We start from the raw sequence: 23,958 nt of genomic DNA on the forward strand, positions 1-23,958 counted from the left end.
ATTATTTTGCGCTTAAAACGGCCTCTACGTGTTGGATCTGTATCCCCACGCAAGCCTTATAAAGGACCGGACCACTTTTGATCCGTGAGCTCCAAAGCGTACAAACATAATAATCATAATATCTTTATTGCTTCATGTGGTACAATTGCGAAGTCAAGCGAGATTGAAAACTATTAATCACTGGATTCCAAGTGGCAGAGAGTTTGAAACCGTCTTCCCAATTGAAATTCTTGTATTTTTTAATTTCAATGGCTTCACGCACAACTCTTCAAGGCTAAAGTTTAAAATTAATTCTTACAAAAATTGTTAGTGTCAGGCAGACACGTACGTGCGTGGCGACGATTAAGTTTCCTTCCTTTTAAAATAAACCCTATTAACAAATATTTTACAAGAACTCTACCTACAGAAGATACACCGAAGATATACCTACGGAAAATCTTGACGCGTGTAAGTCACAGTTTTTCGAACGTTTTTAACACTTCGACTTTAGCTAAGAGCCATGTAGTACACAGTTGATAATATCACGGGTACAAAGTGTACTGGAGCTTAAAGAAAGCACTCGTCACTTGAAACTTCATGATTCATATTTTATCTAATTGCGGGTCAATTATTTATCTCACTACTAGTTCACACGTTTCTAACACTTCGACTTTGGCTCTTACGGCATGTAGTACCCAGTTGATAAAATCACGGGTACAAAGTGTACTGGAGCTTAAAGAAAGCACTCGTCACTTGAAACTTCATGATTCATATTTTATCTAATTGCGGGTCAATTATTTATCTCACTACTAGTCCCGTGTTGATGTTACATGAAAGACTCTATATATTCGCTAGCGTACATAATACGGTGCAGTCCTTTGCAGCACGTAAAACCGACAACTTGTGTACCGAGTGAACAAAGTGCAGGTAAGTTTAGGCTTACTTTTAACATAATTTAGTGGTGAAAGTAAACATTTCTTTGGACTAATTTATTTATTTATACATAATTTTGTTAGTTGTAAATATACTATTTTTGGAAAATTAAGTGAATTATATTTTGCTGGTTTACCGCCTACGTAATTTTTGTTTAGCCTTAAAATTACGCATCCCCTAGGAAGGTAGCTAACGTTTTCCTGGAATAAGTCTGTTAAGATGGAGATTGTGTGGCCTTTGTATCAAAAATTCAGGAATTGTCGCTTCTAATCTATCTGTTACTTTGTATTATTATTTATTAGTAAAAGGACATTGGGAACTTTAATATGAGAAAATGCCCCACGGCGGACAAAGATGAAATGTATTTTATTTCAAAGCTTTATACTTGTAGGTATATTCACTTAAAGCGCTATGTTGTGATATATGGGAATTCTGAGATATGACGAGTCTAAGTTGAAAATATATTTGTCTAAAATGATTTGATATTTTTATATGTTATGTTGTTTGGCATTGCAGAGTAACCAATAAAAGTAAATAAAATAGTATAAATAAATAAAAAATATAAATAAAATAATATAAATAAATAAAATATTATAAATACTTAAATTAATATTAGACAACATCTCATATATTACTCCAACCCAAAATAAGTAGCTAAGGCATTTGTGTTATGGAAATCGGGAACGACGAACCACAACACACCCAAACCAGAGACAATGTGAAAAGATCGTTTTCTATATTGTCCCGGCCGGGAATCGAACCCGGGACCTCAGGATTGGCCCGGCACACCTTGAAAACCGGTGTGTGCGCCTCTCCGCCACCGAGGTTGTCAAAAATGTTACCTAAATGTAAAATAAAATAAAATATTAAAACTTCATTTTCTCAATATTCCCATATAAGAGAGAAAAAAAAATGCACGGAAATTCATTGGATATTAGTATGTATCATCTGTGATAGGTTTCGTTTGTGTCCGCTACTTTTCGAAAAGTGGGGCAAAAAGTTCCCAATGTCATTTGATTTTTTGTGTGAATAAATGTAAGGTAGGCATTTAATATTGGGAGTTAATTTGGGGACTATGATTCTGGAGAATGTCAAACTTATCTGCCCATGAATATTATTATCCTACTAATATTATAAATGCGAAAGTTTGGATGTCTGTATGGATGTTTGTTACTCTTTCACGCAAAAACTACTGAACGGGTGAAGCCGCGGGCAAAAGCTAGTATTAAGTAAATTTAAACGAGACTAGTAAACAAATACCTTGTTAAATAATTATGTAAATTTAATTTTTTCAGAGCATAAATACGAGAATAACAAATAATAAACTAAAGTATCCTTACTCCTTTTAACTGTGAAATCTTGAAACCAAAAATCATTTTACTATATTTTTTCAGAGGAAATGTGTTCTGTTTACAAAATAATTATCAAGCTTTTACCGGGACTTTTCCCTAAGTTTAGGTTGAGCTTCCCTAAGATTGATCATTAAATAATTGAGATTTATTTTATAAATTGTAATTTACGCCAATGGAAGAAAGACTGGCTTATAATGCCGAAAATTTCGCTATCTTTATGCAAATTATGGTTCAAACATTAAACAATTTATTAAGCTTATTAATTAAAATAAATATTACAATCGTATTCATTTAAATAATGATGTTTTTCCACGCCAAAGAGTCTCATCTCATTAAGTTACAGTCGAATTTTGCAGCAAATAATTATTTTTGTGTCTGTAGGGACTATTATAAGCCGGTGATATTTTCAGTCGCTGAAAAAACAAGCATTATTTTTTTAACTTTTAGGATTAGATCTGTTATAACTTATAGAAAATAGTTAGTATGTAAGTAGATATTACGTACCTACCTAAAGAAGACATCACATCAGACATTTTTTTATGCAAAATAGCACAGTACCTATTGATATGGTATCGTCCATACTTATTCAAACACATCTCTTTTCTTCTCCGCTTTGGTGGAAACTGGGCCTTAGGTTTAGGTAGGTATCCGAAATCAGACACTGGGAAAGTGTAAATGGAGGTAAGTTTGTAGGCAGAAAACATTGCCTAATTATTTCTTTAGTAATGAAAACAGTTGATTTAGTGGCTGAGATATAATAATTAATCATGCACTAATGTTTGGAGTTTTTATGTAACTAAACATTATGTTTAGCTAATTGTCAAAAGGGACACTATTTAAGTTGTGAGCCTAACTATGAAAACAAAGTAGTTTATTATTAAAATGGTATTGATTCCGTTTATTGGTATTGTCTTTCATGATTTATGTACTTTATAATATGTCCGAAACACTTTTCATAGCATTTTTTCCACTCAGTTTGAGGCACCTCCAAAGCATGGTTTTTGACCGCACCGACAGTTGCTTCTGGCTACATAAATCGCTGTTCACGCATTTAATTTTAATATATGGGTACCAAAAGAAGTGTTTAGATTCCAAGCAAGAATTTTGTAGCGTTGCACCTGTTTATTTCATATTTTGAGTGTTCAAATAGTCAGTTGTTTGACACGATGTGTAAAAGCGGTTCTATATTGGCTCACATAAAATTCTAAATCCTATTCTTTGTCTTACTACCGATTTCTGTTCATAATAATCTCTCTTCATAATTTTATTTTTCATACTTTTTTTATTCATACATTTTTATTACTACCATCGGAGCTCATAACAGTTAGTAATCATAATTTTTTTATCAATACTGTTACTACCAAGAACCATTTAAAATACATAATTTTTATTTTCAGATCTTTTTTCTTCATAACATTCATTGATCATATTGTTTTAATTAATAATGTTGTTACTAAGAACATACTTCAACTCATAATGTTGTTGTTCAGAATAATTTACTATCTTTAAAAAAATCATATATAATTTAATAGAGTAGATAAGCATGCATTGGTATCTCCTCGTCTCCGGCGCTGCGGGATGTGCAGCCCTTCCGCCCTTGCGTAACGAGGCTCAGGCACCCACGCTTGCTTCCGCAGCTTCGGCTTTTTGGATCGCCATCGGCGCCTTCGGCACCTCGGCGACCAGCCTCAGCCGCTCCAGCTCACCCGGGCGCCTGAGCCTCGTTACAGCGGGCGAGGGCTGCCCTCCCTCCGCGCCTCCGGCTTTTAAATTACACTCTAGGGGTAGGGCAGACAAGACTACGTGGAGTCGGTTTTGCAGCGATTCGTTTCTGTCACGTTAGTTTTGTGGCACAAAATATTGCCTGTTTTGGACCATTTCAAATTAATTTAATGTTAAAATACGATTTAATACGAATATTGACATCATGATTTTCAATAATATGGATAAATACACTTATGAGTAATAAATTTATGAAAACAAATATTAGGATACATCACATTTATGAATATTATAGTTATTTATTCGAATGATTATGAGTTTCGATCATTAGTATAGAAAAATATATGAAAACAAATATTAGTAAAAACTAAGTGTATGATTAGTGATATTATGAATATCAATGATTATGTTTTTAAATATGTAGGTTTTAAATTTTTTATGAAGAATGATCATTATGATATCAAATTGTATGAGAAATATTTTCGGACCTTCAATGATAGGAATTGAAAAGTTATGTAAGAAAATGCGCTACCGTGTAAAAGCTCACATTTTCGTCACGAATGGCGATTCGACTTTGCTGGTCAGTTTCCCTTATTAAACTCAAGACTTTTGGAAAAAAAGTGGCTGTTTACTATTAAGAATTAACCATTCTAAATTTCTCTAGTGACGTTTCTATAAATTAATCGGATATTTCGGAAAAATAGGCGACCGTAAGTTTCAAAGTGTTCCGAGCGCATGGGACTTTTGTTAGAATTGGTTCATCTTAAAACACCTCCATAGTCGATAGCTGTTTATTTTCAGGATCATTATGCATAGATCCTTAATTAGTCAATTGTCACAATTTTAAAAACGGCTTTTAAAGCTTTTTAAACATATTTATCAAACATTTCCAAGGACTAAACGATACAAGCGTCCTATAGAGCGTTTGAAAAATTTTGTGACATCCGTAAAGAAAAAAACGTATTAACCATAATATGGTCATACAATATTTTATTACTGCTAGTGGAATTAATGCCTAGGATTATTTCAATCCTACGATATATCACATGACGAGGTTTCTCTTCCATTTTTCTGACAACATCAATGTTTTCCGCCACTATTAGTCATTTTGGACGACTTTCGCAAAGTTCACTGGTGAGCCAATGACATACAATATTATACTTCTTAAACTAACGTTTTACAATGGTAAAGGACAGATATTTATCACCAAAAGTGAAATTTAGCTGACCGCTTCAGTTTTGTATTGATTAACCACGTCGAAAGTCATAATAAATCTTCGCGCGAAAATTTCCGCAAGTCAATTCCATGTTTTTGTAGTCAAGATAATTTTCAATTCAATGTTAATAATACAAAACGTGCTCAAATGATAAAAAGTTTTGAATAAGGTAGTAGTCAAAAATGTCAAAATTTTCATTAAAAGTATCAGATGTCGTCTACCAACACGTTATGTTGTCGAGGCTCACAACTTAAATAGTGCCCTAGTATTCTATGTTCATTACCTACTTGCATAACTTAAGTACGACATGTGAAAAGTTCTGGTCAACATAACATCAATGGTAACATAATGACAATAACGATTAATGTCAGTAATTTGTGCATAATAATGTTTCTAGAAAATATTTGAGGTTTAATTGTGATTTAAGAATACCTACCCGCATTAGAAATACCTAAAAGTAGTAATAGTAGGTATAATCGAAAAAATAAAGCAGTTAACCTTTCAGCATAGCCTATCACAAATGGCACTTCAACAATTGGAATTTTCAATCGTAAACAAATAATATTTATTGCCAATACACATCGTTTGACCAGGATATTTCAGGCTACAGTTAACCTGACTGTGAGAAAAACCATGATTTTCTGTGCTTCAGGTGCAGGCCTTATAATCCATGAGCCATGTCAGATGGCTATGGCAGCTCATTCAAGTCTGACTCTACCTTGTTTGCTACAACCTTATTTGAACGTTGTCTTGAGCCATGTCAGATGGCTATGGCGGCTCATTCAAGTCTGAATCTACCTTGTTTGCTACAACCTTATTTGAACGTTGTCTTGAGCCATGTCAGATGGCTATGGCGGCTCATTCAAGTCTGAATCTACCTTGTTTGCTACAACCTTATTTGAACGTTGTCTTGAGCCATGTCATATGGCTATGGCGGCTCATTTAAGTCTGACTCTACCTTGTTTGCTACCCCCTTATTTGAACGTTGTCTTGATCCATGTCAGATGGCTATGGCGGCTCATTTAAGTCTGACTCTACCTTGTTTACTACCACCTTATTTGAACGTTGTCTTGAGCCATGTCAGATGGCTATCGCGGCTCATTTAAGTCTGACTCTACCTTGTTTGCTACAACCTTATTTGAATGTTGTCTGTGACCTAATTTACCCGCACAAAAGAAGATACAATATGTAAATACAAGAGGGTTGATTGTATGGGTTCGGACGACGGAACATCAAGCTTAATATTGAAGTTTCTTATGCAGTTGCAATAGGGACGAATTTGCTACAAAACTGTATAAATAAATAGTCTGATGTACTTTTTAATAAGAAGAATCAATAGAAAAATCCGGGAAAAGGCCCGTCACTTGTCTCGCCGATCTAATTTAAATGGACGAGTCAGTGTAATTGAGTGTGGTAAAAATAAAATATTTATTTTTGAAATATACGGTATCAAAGTTTTGTTTACCTGATGGATGAGTCATTATTTTTACAACATTGTTATACCTATCGGTGAAATGTTTTACAGTCGGACCCGTATTAGAGATAACACCATACAAATATAGTAAAATGGCTTTTACTCGCGGTTTTATTCATGATAATTTCGTTCTGTAACAGAAAGCGCACACGTGCCCCCCTTCCAAAACACTGCTATGATTTTTCCAGGGTATCAAACTATCCTTGTGTGTATAAAATTTCATCTTAATCGGTTCAGTGGTGTAAGTCTGAAAATATAACAGACAGCCAGAATTACTTTCGCGTTTAATATTTTTTTACCTTTAATATTCTATGGATACCTACAGTAACACATAGGTACTTAAAACCGGTTCAATGGTTTAAGTCTGAAAATATAACAGACAGCCAGAATTACTTTCGTGTTTAATATTTTTTAACCTTTAATATTCTATGGATACCTACAGTAACACATAGGTACTTAAAACCGGTTCAATGGTTTAAGTCTGAAAATATAACAGACAGCCAGAATTACTTTCGTGTTTAATATTTTTTAACCTTTAATATTCTATGGATGGATACCTACAGTAACACATAGGTACTTAAAACTTTATATTGATATAGATCTACTAAATGTAACATGGTATTTTATATTATTATTTTTTCCACAAATTACAGATGGGAATAGATATTTTAAAGCCGAAAATAACGCAGTATTTAGGTACAGTCTGTTTAGTAACTTTGAATCCATTTTAAGTCTTACATACGTATCTATAACAAATAATGTGAAAAAATATTTAATAATTAAGATAATGTTTTTTAAGATAGATTTTTTTACTAAGTAATCTGAATATTCTCAATGACGCTTAGTCCAAAAACAATAATGACTAAAGCCTTTTTTAATAGCGTTCAAAGTCAATTAAAATAAAGGATGCCTTGAGCCTTCGGATGATAAATCAATAGTCGCCTGAAAAACTTTTAAGCAACGTTATTTATCCATGTCAATTTATAAAAGGTAAATTTTAAATAAATATCTGGAAGCGCAACTTTGATCACCTACCAAGATTATTAGAAAAATATTTATAAAGTAACTAACATTTTCAATGTATCGCTGTTGGTTTCTGTAAAATAAATAAATAAGTCTTAAATCGTAAATAGCAAACGACAAAGCGTAGGTAAAAATATTTAGCTAAGTAATAACAAAAAATATCGTAAGATTCTTTGCAATAATAGAAATACTTATGTAAATGTTTATAATCAGTGTAGCTACTACACTTACAATTTATCAATCCTGGGATTTGTTATACTATCTTACCGTTAGTTTATAAACTTACGCGTTATGTTTTATACTAACGGATAAACGGAGTGACGTACTCATGGATATGGGTACCTGCCTAACCTACAGGATGTTTAAATAGTGCGTATCAAAATGTTTTGTTCTGAATCAACTGTAAAGTTCAGGTTTAAAAAGCAATTGAATTCAATTAATTTCGTCCCGCAAATAAGAAAGTCAATGCAAAAAGTAAAAATAGCCGCAATTGTATTGCAAAAACATAATACTTCAATTGTGCATTAATTCAAGACCCCGTGTACCCAGGAGACAGTTCACACGGGTCAAGATTGTAGAAAACTTTTTATTTATTATTTCTCAAAGGTTTTATTGCATTATTATATTGTTTTAATTTTTTTTTGTTTAAAGAAGGTTGGTCTTTTTGCATTGAAACCATTTTTTTTTCAATGCAAAAAGCAATCCAGTATCTAAATTGCTTTATTTTCAACTAGCGGCCGCCCGCGACTTCGTGCGCGTGGATCTCGTTTTACCCCCCTTCATCTATCTTACGCGGTTCAGAATTTTTCATACAAATGTTTTTTCCCGCTAACTCCCGTTCCCGTGAGATTTTTGCAATATCCTGTTGTAACTAAGCTTTAAGTTTACTAAGGTACCTGCATGCCAAATTTCAAGAGTCTATCTTACGCGGTTTAGATTTTTTCATACAAATGTTTTTTCCCGCTAACTCCCGTTCCCGTGGGAATTTTGCAATATCCTGTTGCAACTAAGCTTTAAGTTTACTAAGGTACCTGCATGCCAAATTTCAAGAGTATATCTTGCGCGGTTTAGATTTTTTCATACAAATGTTTTTTCCCACTAACTCCCGTTCCCATGGGAATTTTGCAATATCCTGTTGTAACTAAGCTTTAAGTTTACTAAGGTACCTGCATGCCAAATTTCAAGCGTCTAACTTAAGCGGTTTAGATTTTTCGTACAAAAAGATTTTCCCGCTAATTCCCGTTCCCGTGGGAATTCCTAAGTATCCTATAACCTGCCTAGGAGTATGAAGAATAATTGTACCAAGTTTCGTTAAAATCCCTCAAGTGGTTTTTGTTTCTATAAGGAACATACAGACAGACAGACAGACAGACAAAAATTTTACTGATTGCATTTTTGGCATCAGTATCGATCACTAATCACCCCCTGATAGTTATTTTGAAAATATATTTCATGTACAGAATTGACCTCTCTACAGATTTATTATAAGTATAGATATAGATTACTTGTGATGTTCAATTTCGAAAGTCTCAAAGCTATCAATTTGCTTAGATTTGCTTGTTAGAATTTGATCTAATCTGTACCGATATCAAAGGATTTCACTTTTGAAGCGTCGCCTTTTCAATCCGCGTTGCATAGCAACATTAATTGAGACGAGAATCAGCCTGAGTGCGCAGAATACGCGAGATACGGCAATCTGTTTTATCAACTAAAGGTATAGGCACACTTGACGCATGCAAAACAAGTATTTAACCATGAAAAACAGGGCCTACACCGACCCATGACTGACTAAAATACATGTCACATTTTTAAGTGATCACACTGTCGAGTGTTAATGATTTTAGTTGATCAATAAATCTATGTAGAGTCGCGAATGAGCTTACTTGCCCGAAGTCCTTAGGACCCTAAATATTTTTTGAGTCACCCGAACTGTTTGGTTATAGGATTTTCACTTTTTCAATTTGAAAATGTTTGTCAGAACTACTTATGAATTACTCAAGAAGATCGAAACTTTTTTCAGCGTCGTTTAGTGTGTGTAATAACAATATCAATCGCGAATCACCCTGTCTGAGGTCGCGTCCAACCTGCACTGATAAGGTACGTAACTTTAAAACCGTTGACTTTTCAACCCGTGTAGCAGACGGTCCATTGAGTCACGAATTAGCTCGTGATCTGCGAGGATTGTGCGAGCATATTGTGCGAATCACGCCACTCCCGCGCGGTCGAAGTTCATACGCGGTTCAAACGTTTGTTATACAAACAAGTGGTTTGTTCTAGAATCAAACGGTAGATCAGTTACGACCGTCTGCTGTGGAAGGGTGAGTCATTTTTTTTCGAGAGAGCAGTTCTTTTTTTAAATGCAGTTTTGGTAATTTTGCTTATCTGTGAAGTTTTGTTCAGCTACAGGAAATGTCAGGTAAAAATTAAGAAATTGCACCAGCAATTTGTGCTGTCGACTGTACTATTTATTTTAATTTTAATTTCAGTTGCTTTGTTTTGTTTTTTTGGTACGAAATAAAATAAAATAGTTCTTTCGGTCTTTAAATAACTCAAACTAAAATATTAATAACATTAATGTATCTTAGATTTGGTTTGTTAAGTAGGTACAACAATTATTTTTCATAACTTCTGGCTATGTGTCAGCTGATCGCTGCTTTATTTTTAAAGGGATTGTTCCAATACTCTAGTATAATACTATGCTATCACCAAACAGTTTGAGAGCCATTGGTTTCATGGGTATCTACTTGTTTTATCGGCAATTAAGAGCCGTCGAACAGAGCGCGTACTATAAATTCTGCGAGGGTGAAACGGAAAATTTAGCGAGCGAGTAGGTACTTTACGTGCCTGTGGGGGGCGATTCTCATACAATAGAGATTATCTTGAAGTAGAGAAAAATTGAGGATCAAATTCCAAAGCCTTTCGAAAAAATTTCATCAGAATCGGTAAAATTTATTATCGCGCACCCAAAATAAATAGATTGATAACATGTTTAGTTGATCATCCAAACAAATTATAAGGGGATTTGAACCCACGATTTCTTGCATAGTAACCCAGGTTACAATACTTCTTTAAATCGATTCTGTATTATGAACAAGACAATATTAAAATTCCAAAAATATTCTGTACCTATTCTGGTAACGTTGCGTTGCTAGAAAGATGTTTCGAGAAAAATTGCTCCAAACGCGATCTGCCTTCTAAATGGATCTGTCATTACCAAAAATGACCGAAAGTTCTTATCACAGTAGCCAATATCTGATACCTATCACCTACATTGACCTTAAACTACGCATGAAAAATATTTACTCAATTTTTTGTTTATATTTGCGTTGATTCCTGATTTCGTATGTAAGTTGTTTGTTGCACTAATTGTTTTTATTGCACTGCTTATCAGCCTGGCCAAATAAACAAATTAGTGAAAGCCATAACAAAATAAATATGAAGGTTGTAAGGTCACTATCTCATTTGCATGGTTATAAACAGTTTGTTTTTAAATAGTTCGCTATCATCACTCACCATATAATAGTAATAATTTGTTCCAAATATCTGCCAATTAAGTTTTTATATAAAAATATTACCTAATTTAACTCCGGGTGCAAATCTTGTGCTCATTGCACTCACCTAACTGCCGTCAGCTATATTTGACTACAAATTGGTTATTATTAACAAGAAACTAGTTTCATTTCTCGATCACGATCAGTTAAGGGTTATAGAAACTGCACTATCATGACAACAATTAGTAATATTGTTGATCATTCATTAATGAATTAAATTCTCAAGTTATATTTTAGACTTTAGTCGATACCTACGACGCTTCCACGCAATCCATGCACATGTCGTGGCAGCTTTTAATTGAGGTTACACTATTAACAAGTATTGATTTCAATGTTTCTTTCCATTTCATTGTGTAGGTATGTCTTGTTAGCTGTCCTTAAATAAATAAATCAGTAGGCAAGGCAAGTCTTATGCAGTCTACAAATCCGCGAACTCGCCGACATTAGTCGTCGACTTTGGACACGTTGTCATGATAATTTTGAAATAAAGCCGCCGATAGTGCCGCAGTCTTTTAGTCTGCGGGCACGAAACTGGCGACGGCCGAGCGATGGCGATGCGACGCGACGGCAGAGCGGCGGCGATGCATACCACAAGTCCACGTCATGGACAGTATATGGTGACGCTCACGGAACGGACAACGGCGGCGGAGCGGGGCGATTGCAATACTACTCCTCATCGCCGTCGTGCCGCCGTCGCGCCGCCGTCGCATCGCCCCACCATCGCTCGACCGTCGCCAGTTTCGTGCCCGCAGACATAGAGCCGCCAACCCAGTGGTAGAGTTAACAGAATCGTCTGCTCCTTTTAATGACCGGACGTTAGAGATCAAATCGATTAAGGTTAGAATACCTACCTACCTAAATTTTAAATTAAACAGTAGCTAGTGAATCGCGTTGTGCGAATTTTGCTAATTACCAAAAACAGTTTGGTTACGGCCAATTGGCCGAAAACTCCTGATGATTTTTAATAGTTATTAACGTCTCAAGAGAGTGATTGTAATTTGTTTGAATTGTAATGTAACGTGTATTATTTGCAATGTTTTGCCAAAAGACAAATGAATTCGCACATTATTTTATTTATTCATTTATTTAAAATCTGCTTGAAGGCTCACAGAAAGTCCAACGCGCCAACAAGTTATACAATACAGATAATTTATTAATATCAATGTCAATATGTAAAATTGTCAAATAATTTTGATGACAGATGTCAAAGTGTAATTACATACATATTTTTTTGTCAATTGTTTGCGTAAATACTTGTTATAAGCAACAGTGTGTACGTATAAACTGATTCATACTGATGGCATAGGCCAATTTGCATTAATGTACGTACGTTGCGAACTCTGTGTAGAAGGTTAGATTTATTAGGATACGTTAACGCAGTTATTGTTGTTGACAAGGAAATAATCATGCTGTATGTATGCTTTTATTGTATAACACTTAACACCTTACAATAAGGTTCAATGAACTCACCAGGTATAAGTAATTGTGCTTCATTGTTGTAAAATCAGTGGTTTTAAATTTGTAATAACTAAATAAAATATTTTACTTACACGCAGATAGTAATCAAACCCTCGTTATTCAAATGTTTCCAGAACAATCATTCATCAATAACCCTTTCATCTATTATTTGAATTATAAAAGAATAATTTACTTTAAAAATGCTGAAGGTTAACTAAATGTGATGTTCATTTAACCAGATAAATAATCTATACTTATTCAGACTCATATAGAGCCCTAAGGTGTTTTAAGTTTGTAAAAAAAATTACACATTTAAAAAATAGCCTATTACCTGCATGCTGCGTAATTTTAGTTAACTTGAACTCTCTCCATTTAGTTGACACACAAATTATGAAAGCAGCCCTTCCGACCCTTTGACCTAGAAGAATAACCAATTAACATGTGCCCTGGTTAGGTAACAACTACTTGTAGATGTTTTCACTAAACGTCAACGCGCCATTCAGTACCAAACTAAGCAATGCTTGCACTATTGGTACCAGAAAATGGATATAAAAACATACGTAATATACTTTTTTTGTATATGTGTTACAGGAAATGTATGAATTCTAAGAATTGTATACTATTCCTAGGAAATGTATACAATTCCCAAGCTATTTAGGAAATGTATAAAATATTGCTTCAGAGATTTTTTAATACGCACATATCCTAGGAAATGTATACTTTTCCTAGGAATTTTATAGAATTCCAATATTGTATTAGGAAATGTATAAAACTAAGCGGCACTAGCGCGGTCGCGAGAGCGGGTGCCCCTCGGTACGCCTAAATCCCTTATTTTAATATTAAACTATTATTGGCATGAAGGTTTTAGTACTCCTGTAGCTGGATAACAAAGTCTCGGTTAGACTTGCGACTTACACATACACAGCTGCCGCGGTAGCGGCCGCCGAGCGCTATTTAAGTTTCGGAGAAAAAAAAGTGGCGTAATAAAAATAAAATAGTTTTGTGTAAAAAAAATTTAGGCTTAAAATGTGTGTGCCATAGACAATTAGGCGTACAAATAATTTGGCGATTCGATAGAGACCCCGCGTAATCGGATCATGCAATACCCTCCCCTCGCACCGCATGTCCACTCGAAATCTTATACATATTACATTTCCGATTGCTGTTTAGGAAATGTGTAAATTTCCAAGGAAATGTATCTAATATAATTTACATCACACATTTCCGGGTGATTTTAGGAATTATACACAATTCCTAGGAATTGTATACAATGACGGATTTCATACATTTTCTGTAACATATGCATACTTCATTCAGTCATAGAAAATTCCCAGATCAATACAAACATACAGGCTGATTTTGTAAACAGTAAGTAGATATGCGATTTTTTTTTCAATGAACTCAATAGAACAATTTAACAATACTTTAGCTTAGCGGGGATTGAAACTGCGGCCTCTGGACTAATAGTCCGGTACATGAATCACACAAAACGGCCACTGAAATGATCAGCGGTATCGCTAGCAGACAACTTTACAAGCAAAAACACTCGTCTGCTAAATGTTTTCAAGTGTCTGCATGCGTGACAAATAATCTGCTAATATTAAAAAGCGGTAAACATGTTTGTTTGTTTAATGAATAGGCGTCTGTCTATATTTACCGGATGTAGCAATTGGAGCAATAAATAGTAATTCCAAAGTTCAACTCCTCTTAAAATAGGTACCTAATGCAGTATGTATACCTTAGTTCTTTAGAAATTTCCCTAAATGTAAACAAATATGGCCAACTGACATTGACGAATTTTTAGTATATGTCAGTTGATCTACAGACTACTGATGCCACAAAATCTCTCGTTAATCGCAATTCTGTAAATGTAATTTACGGACTGCAACAGACGATTATTAGATTTTCAAAGATCGTTTGTATAATTATTAAGATCAATCCCTTTTCTGATTGATGTTGAGATCAGTAATGTGATCGTCAAAATAGGATCTTCTTAATCAAAGAAAATTTAAATTTCCCTTTTTTATTTGTTTAGGAAATATAATTCAAATTATACTGTGGGTCTAGACAAAGTGCACAATAAAATCGTAAAATAGTCGAAAAGTGGTCGAAAGGCCTTTTTTATGTGACACTCGTCTGTATAATAAAGCTGAATTCAAAGACTTCTTCGCAAAGTGTGTTGTTGTATTTAATAAAGAAAAAATTCATTGTTAAATATAACCTCGTTTATATTTTATTTTAAATTAATATTATCAAAGTAATTGGTAATTGAAATAATTGAATACCTACTTGAAATAAAATCGATTAAATTTACAGATTATTATCTATGAATATTGTCTATGACTTACAGATTTTCCAGAGATAGGACCTAAATTTAAACGTCAAATGTCGATTTGACATTTTAACATGTATAGCCTGACCAGGAACATAAAAACCCTGGCATAGAGGCGCGTCAATTGCATTTGATAGTGCAACACTGAGTACAGTCGTACCTGTGTTAAATTAATAGGCTAACTTTATGTATCAGGATTAAGGATTACGGGCTAATTTGATATTTTCATAAATTAACGAAAAAATATTATTATAGGTAACCTGGTTTAAATAAATTAAAATAAATGAAACCATCAATCGAGCTGGTAGGATTTAAGTTATTTTATTATTCATCAATAATCAAATTCAGAACTTGTATATTCAACTGCAATGTCTGCTCATGAACGCTTCAAACTCGGTACTTCTTTCCCAATTCCATAAAATTCAACACGAAAGTGACAAAAAAATTTAAAATAGGTAGTTGAAACAAACCACAGCTAATTTTCATAGTGGACTGTACTATACGATAAACATGTCAGTCAATTTGACAACCTTTGTCGGAAACATTATTCAATGAAAATATTGTCCGAACCCTTAGTATTTCTCTTCGACAAATACTTTAACACATTGTGAACCACTTTTCTTTCACGATTATAAAAAGATTTTAGCAATTTAATTCACAAAATCAATTGCGCACATTTAAAATAAAGTTTGTTTACACTTTGACAGCAATAGACTGACATGCAAGGTGACATGTCAATGAAGTTTTCAGTTACTGTTGCCATTAAAATAAATTAGTACCATTAGTTTTCCGCAACATGGCGAGGGTTTTTATGTTCCTGGTCGGGCTATAGCACAAATTTTCACCATCCAAATATTTTGTTAAAATATTTTGTTTTCAATGTTAGATTTCATATTTGTTTCATCATGAGAATAAAGTTGGTTTCACGAGCTTGTGAAATAATGTGTATGATATTAAGAAAACGTGAGTATTATAGTGTAATTGTCTGCACAAGTGTTTGTTTACATTGATGGAAATTTCTAAAGAATTTAGGATTACTTATACATATAATCCTGAAAGCACTCTCTATGAAAACAATAACTTTTCAAACTTGTAGTAAGTACCTAATTGTAGTTTAAAAGTTCAAATGCAAAGCAATTGACTGTCAACACCAATGTCAACACCAATGAATTTCCATACTATTATTTATTTGGAGGCATGCATTGACATTTATTTTATAAACTTAGCTTCATCAATAAGGCATACATATAGCCTGACCAGGAACATAAAAACCCTCGCCATGTTGCGGAAAACTAATGGTACTAATTTCTTTTAATGGCAACAGTAACTGAAAACTTCATTGACATGTCACCTTGCATGTCAGTCTATTGCTGTCAAAGTGTAAACAAACTTTATTTTAAATGTGCGCAATTGGTTTTATGAATTAAATTGCTAAAATATTTTTATAGTCGTGAAAGAAAAGTGGTTCACAATGTGTTAAAGTATTTGTCGAAGAGAAATACTAAGGGTTCGGACAATATTTTCATTGAATAATGTTTCCGACAAAGGTTGTCAAATTGACTGTCATGTTTATTGTATAGTACAGTCCACTATGAAAATTAGCTGTAGGTTTGTTTCAACTACCTATTTTAAAAATTTTGTCACTTTCTAAGTGTTGAATTTTATGGGATTGGGAAAGAAGTACCGAGTTTGAAGCGTTCATGAGCAGACATTGCAGTTGAATATTCAAGTTCTGAATTTGATTATTGATGAATAATAAAATAAATCTACTAGCTCGATTGATGGTTTCATTTAATTTATTTAAATCAGGTTACCTATAATAATATTTTTTCGTTAATTTATGAAAATATCAAATTAGCCCGTAATCCTGAATCCTGATACATAAAGTTAGCCTATTAATTTAACACAGGTACGACTGTACTCAGTGTTGCACTATCAAATGCAATTGAGGCGCCTCTATGCCAGGGTTTTTATGTTCCTGGTCAGGCTATACATTACTCTATACTATTTTTTTTAAATATTATAAAGCTGAAGAGTTTGTTTATTTGTTTGAACGCGTTAATCTCAGAAACTGGTCCGAATTGCAAAAATATTTTTGTTTGGGTAGGCCTCCATCAGTCCAACATCATTTACGACCAATAGGAGCGGCGAATACCCTATGTTGTAAAAACGGGATATTTTCTATTTTCACGCGTACGAAGTCGCGGGCACGGCTAGTAACTCTATATTGTATAAATATAAACGCCTGTGGCTGCGTAGGTTAATACACTCTAAAAATATTATATTGGTATTTTTACATTTATAATCCCTATCAGAAACATGACTGCTTGAAAAATTTGACAGGTTTAACAGGAATTCAGTGGTCGGAGCAGTCAACCGACGAAAGGGCAAGCACCTGGGATAATTTTTCAAGTAAAAAATCATTGAACTTTTCAGTTTTCAGAACATGTTTCCGAATCATAGGTACTTATTTGATTTTTAGAATTCCCAAACCTATTTTCAATCAAAAATAAATATTACTTATTTAAATGCAAACTATGTGATTCAGAATTCGAATACTACTACTAGGTACTTCAAAAGACAGTCATTTTTCATGAACATAGATGCAGTTTCCCTATGAAAACAACTGCATTTATTTTACTACAATTTTGTGTTTATGTTTCATTGTATTCAATCGCCGCAATTCATTTGAAATTGCATTAGATTGCATCCTCTTTGTGGCTCAATTTCCTTTTTAAACTAATTTATTGCAAAACAAGGCAATAAGTAGGTATAGAAGAATAAAATTATTTTAGTTTAACGTAATATTGCGAAATATGACGTTAAACGAATGATTCGCAATAAACTTTATATCAAAAGACTTATCTTTTTCTCAATGTATTATCGCCTTTGTCTAAGTTTATTATCTTATCACGTTGATACAAATAATTGAACTCATTAACCTTAGCTATCGTATACGAGTATGCAATTTTTAAATGAAAGAACACTAATCTTTATTGTTATAATATAATACAATAAGTTGTGAATTACAGGAATTGTAAAATCGGACATAAAAGAAAAAAAAGCCTATTTTACGGTACTTAATATGATTTAAACGATCGGTTTTGCTTAAACCTAGTTGAATTTCTACTTAGATACATTTATCTCTTCTCTAATCACTTAGTTTATCTTTAGAGGTACCACCACTATGTCCGTCCATACTGTATTTTTTATACTTAATGCTTTAACTAATTGTACTGTATGTAGGTGGCATTGTGTTTTTCATTAATGTTTTATTTATACCTACTCATTAGCTGCACGTTTTTCATCTTATTGTGAACACTGTTGACGCAAGCTGTAGGTATACTTGATGGATTGATGATAATAATAATATTTTTTACATAAACTAATTTTTTCCGCGGCTTCGTCCACTGGTTCTCGATAGAACACAAAGTTATTCTATTCATAGCGTGTTATATGATCAAAAACATTTAATTTACTTTCCAAAAGCTTGAGATGAGTGTATGTCCTTTTCATGAGAAATGATGGATTGCCCTTACAAACTTATTCTCAATCATTTTCACCCACTCCTATTTTTGAAATTATTTGCAATAGGTATACATTTTCTCTTAGATTCAGTCTAAAATCAAAACCACCAACGGTAAAGGCCTGGCAACATAATTAGAACATAGAGTCAAGAGTTATTTTCGCATTTAATTTTACAATTTATATTACTTAGTTCAGTAACAACAATGATATTGATGTGAAAAGTAATAGGTAGATACTAGGCACTTGGAACACGTTATCATTACAGAGCACAAACCCCTGAAACAAGAGGATGTATTTCTGTAAATTCACCATCATGAACCATCGTGCCAGTACTTACAAAAATAGACTACTTCAAGGTTCAAGTGGTTCAAAGCGAAATTAAAATAACTTGTAGACCAATGCCCGTTTTCACCATCAATCCATGATTTTTAAGCGACCCCTATAAAAACAAAATTCCTGTCAAGTGTTAGGGTCACTTAAAAATTAGGAATTGATGATGAAAACGGACATTAATTTACTTTAAAATAAAAAGACGACTGCTCATTATTAAGATATTACCTGTACTTAGATTACCTACCTGGTTTAGGAATTTAGTAGGATTACGGCGTTATTATGCTATGTTGAACCCATTAACTTGTATGTAACTCCAAGGAAACATCTATACTATCTATACTAATATTATAAATGCGAAAGTAACTCTGTCTGTCTGTCTCGCTTTCACGCCTAAACCACTGAAGCGATTTTGATGAAATTTGGCATAGAGATAGTTTGAGTCCCGGGAAAGGACATAGGATAGTTTTTATCCCGGTTTTCGAAACAGGGAGTCAGGGACGCGCGATAAAGTTTTTCTGTGACAGATAAAATCCACGCGGGCGAAGCCGCGGGCGGAAAGCTAGTTATCAATAAATATGAAAGTGCTTCTATCTGTCTGTACATTTTCGCCTAAATCACTGAACCAATCTCGATGAATCAGACAGATGGGATCTAGGATAAGGATAAAGCCTACCTTTGTTGCCAAAATAAATCTTATAGGTAAGGAAGGGGATGAAAGTTTTTGTGTGGAAACTAATTTCTTAGTAGGTCCTGCTGGACAGGCTGTGTGGATGAAAAATATTGCTTACTAATAATTCATTTAGTCGATTGTGAGCGAGCGACATAGCCCAACGGATTAGCAAGCTGAAGTGGCAATGGGCAAGGCACATAATACGCAGTACTGACGGCCGATCGGGAAGCAAGGTTCTGGAGTGGAGGCCATGTACCGGAAAGCGCATCGTAGGACGTCCATCCACAAGGTGGACCGATGACCTCATAAAGGTAGCAGGAAGGCGCTGGAATGGATGCAGGCCTCCACCAACCGGCCATTGTGGAAATCATTGGGGGAGGCCTATGTTCAGCAGTGGACGTCCTTTGGCTGAAATGATGATGATGATGAGCGAGCGAGAGGAGTAGATGTGCCATGAGACCCATGAAAATTGTAGCTAACAAACTGACACATGTTACTTTTATTGTCACGTCGTCTCGTCATTGTCGGCTATCATCAATCGTCTTCCTCGACAAAACAATGGTGACATTATTTTAATTATTCAAACACTCATTATAACTGCAGCTAAAAGCCTAACTTATTCGGCAGTAACTGACAGCCATTTAAGATGGACATTGACCTTTGAACTTATCCATAAAATGTGACTTCCGGTCTTTTAGGTTAGACAGGAAAAGTAAAGGGCAAATGAAAATTTAATTTAATATTTCACTAACGGATCTCGTTTCTGCGTAGGTGCAAAGTTTAGTGACTCTTAATTACTCCCTAAATGCTGTCTCTCTTTAAGACGACAACTCAACACTGTAGCATTTTGTATAGTTGTGATCATGATATTTTGCAACAAAAATGACAGATTGCAACTACAATTTGATGATGCAAAGAATGGGAAAAGCTTGATAAATATACCAACTAGCTTTTCAAGTGACTTCACTAGCGTTAACTTTAAAACCATTTTCATCCCATTATGGGGAAAATTTTTGATAATCCTTCCTAGGCGTATGCTCACGTTGAAATTAATATCTGCGTGCCAATGTCAGCGCAATCCGTTCAGTGGTTTCAGATGTATTTTATACTTAGTAGATAGATCAGTCAGTAAAGATTGCCTTTTTACTAACAAATATGTTTTTGTCCATAGAAAAATGCCGCCACAAGGTGCAGAGAGAGACTCCTTCGTGTTGTTCGAATCAGACGCCAAGGACCCAGATGTCATCACGCACATGGCCCCCCAGGCCGAGAAGAGGCAGACGCAGATCGTGTGGAGAAACGTGGCCATCTTTACCTACCTCCACCTCGGGTTCTTATACGGAGCCTACCTGATGCTCACAACTGTGATGTGGAAGACCCGACTGTTCTGTAAGTTTTGACATAAATTACTAACGCCCGTATTCACAAACGTTACTATGAGGTCTCACAGTACGTGTGGACGCACAGGGTGACATGAATCAATCACAATAGCTGTGCGTTCGATTTGCTGCTTCACTTAAGCCTAGACGCAGACCATCGATTTTTCGTCGATAGTTTAATCGGACAGTTGATCAGTCAGTATGGTCATGTATGAAAGTGCGCACATTACACCGATTTGGTATCGGCCGATTCTTCATACAAATTAGAATCGGGCCCAACTATCTGCCAACTAAAATCGGTGATCTGCGCCTAGGCTAAGCAAACATCGTTTGTGAATACGGGCGTAATAGTCCCATAAAACCCCTCATGCTAAGCTAAATATGCTTGTGTTATGAGTAGATTCACAGTAGTCCAGCGGCAGAGTTCGAACCATGGTTATTCGAATCTCGAGTCGGCCTTTTCGACACCTGCACCTGTGCCTGCACTGTCTATTGTCGCTTCTTTGATATTTTGACGTATTGATAATATTGTCTTCTAAGAAGGTTGTGATTTATTTGCTACTTTGCAATAAAGAGTCCATAGACGTCAAATTAGGGCTCAAATGGATCTAATTAATGACTACTATCTAGAATTATCTCTCTAGCCACTAAAGTACGTTACCTGAAACTAGGTCCCTTCCATTTCTGTACATTCGGTATTACCTCTCGCTATCGCACTTCCCACACACTTCCACCATTAAATATAAAGCTATTGTTACTTACTTAAATTATTGTTACTATGGAAACAATAGAAATTGGTTAAAATAGTAAATTAACTAATAGCTATGCCTGTACTTACCGTATAGAACTAAAATTAGTCGATAGGTTACATGTAAAGCAGGAAGTTACTGTCAGCTCTATGCAAATTTTTCATTCATGTAGGTACATTTTCTGTGTAAAAATTTTCTTATTTATTAAGTAAAATCTATTTCGTTCGTTCGTTCGTTTCAGCCGAAAGACGTCCGACGACGCTTGGATATTTGCAGTGTCTTTGATTTCGGGATTTTATGTGTTAAAGCACCTATACCTAACCTGCAACCGACCCTGTGAAAAGAACCTTTTTATGCGCGGTTTAACAAACACAGAACGCGCGCGGAACGCGATGAATGGTTCCCTCCTCGTAATGTATTTCTTATTAAACTCAAAGCGAAATGAACACGAACAGTTAGGAAATATTCCGGTATCAGAGGCTCAGAACTACAAATAATAAATAAGTAGAGAGCTCCCGCAGCAATCAAAACACGAGCGCCAGTAAAGCGGGTATGATATTTTTTATGCTCTTTTCTTCTCATCTAGACTTAAATGTGATATTTTTATCTCTACACCCACATAATAAAACAACTAACAATGGGGGTAAGTAAAGTCGAATTTAGTTTACGATTTTACCAAAAGATTAGGTTCCATTTCAATTGAATTTAAATTATGTAATAACTTTGGTGAAAAAAATACCTATTCTGGTGTCCCGCTACTTTTGTATCATAATCGTATAGACTCTCTACAAATACAACAACAAGAGAAAACTTTGTCATAAATTACTGCCGCAAATTAATACCTATGTACGTAGGTACGTAGGGTATGTGCCTTTCCTGGCCCAATGTTGACTTTTTCAAATCCCCATATTATTTACGAACTTCAGGTGGTTTGAGTTAACTTTTATATTTTTAACTCTACCTGTATACTCGCAGAAACCAACAATTTGAAAACTGACGAAACATTATTTTTCTACACGAGTGTTTTTCTTGTTTTAATTGGTTACGAAATAGGTCAGGGATTAAATTCCTTGAACAAATTGTAGTAACAATCTGCATATTTATGCGCACTTGCTCTGGGATCATGGTTACTACTCGTAAGATCAAAATTATAAAGGAATTTCCGCGCTATTGTGCGTTCGTGATAAATTGTAAATAGCAACACTATTTTAATTATTATTGACGGGATTGCTACCGGGATTATTATGTTAGTGACCATGAAAGTTTAAAACACTATTTTGTAGAATAGGTAAGTGCTTATTATATTTAGTGACGAGGAGAACACATCAGTTGTCATCAGTCCGATTGAGATAGTGTCTAAACACCAGAGCTGTGGTGTCAATAAATATTTACTACCCAAGCGAATAAAGGAAAAAATATAGTATAATACACGTGAAAGTTTGCGAGGTTGAGAGAGTTGATGTTTGTAGTCCTTCACGCAAAAACTACTTCACAGATTTGGTGGAAACATAGACTATTGTTTATTGAAATCCACGTGAGCAAATACTTGTAATTATACAATAACACCCTTTCTCTTGTTTTCAGGTTTGATTCTGTACGTATGTTCGGGACTCGGGATCACGGCTGGAGCACACAGACTATGGGCCCACAAATCTTACAAAGCGAAATTGCCTCTTAGGATTATACTGACCCTCTTCAATACATTGGCATTCCAGGTAACTAATAGAGTTGGTTTTTGATTGTTTTGTGTATTGTACAAATGACGTCATGAAGAGCTGAATGAATACTGACATCTTGTAGTTGGAATATAGGTTCTAATTTGGCAACAAAAACGTTTAATTCAATGTGCTGTCGTTTGTATAGACGAAAGCTCATCAAGCTAAACACAGTGGCGTCTTATCTCGTTGTAATATACAGGGTGTCCCAAAAACAATGGATAACCTTGTAACTATCGTCATGCCTCACTATGGTCTATATGTTACGGTTAATGTGATAAATTGAAAATTATTAATAATAACCGGTTATTATGAATAATTACCGACAGTCGCGGTAAAAGTGATAAATTAATCACATTTAAAACAGTGATTATTTGATAATTCAACCTTAGTACTAACAAATTTCATAAAAGAGAACAAAATCTTGTGTACGTGCTCATGTACAGCCAAACTTTTGAACGTTTTGATATCATATATTAATATAATTTGGCATAATGAGTTTGGAATGTTTCTTGCATAATATTACTTTTCCATGATGCCTATA

General features: G+C 34.6%; 1 protein-coding gene across 2 annotated transcripts in view; it reads left to right on the forward strand.

The window, feature by feature from the left end:
* Positions 1–799: 799 nt before the first annotated feature.
* Positions 800–23,958, forward strand: part of LOC135072459 (acyl-CoA Delta-9 desaturase-like) — a 30,668-nt gene continuing 7,509 nt past the window's right edge. The window contains exons 1-3 of one of the 2 annotated variants that reach the window (XM_063966367.1): positions 800–906; positions 20,743–20,960; positions 23,284–23,414. In XM_063966367.1, the coding sequence (XP_063822437.1) occupies positions 20,747–20,960; positions 23,284–23,414 (345 nt within the window). In that variant the 5' untranslated portion in view covers positions 800–906; positions 20,743–20,746. Of the gene's footprint in view, positions 907–9,865; positions 10,018–20,742; positions 20,961–23,283; positions 23,415–23,958 lie in introns of those variants that run through there. The other variant, XM_063966368.1, reaches the window with a different exon arrangement.

The sequence above is a fragment of the Ostrinia nubilalis genome, chromosome 6 (assembly GCF_963855985.1).
Source record: "Ostrinia nubilalis chromosome 6, ilOstNubi1.1, whole genome shotgun sequence".
NCBI classification, from domain to species: Eukaryota; Metazoa; Arthropoda; class Insecta; order Lepidoptera; family Crambidae; genus Ostrinia; species Ostrinia nubilalis.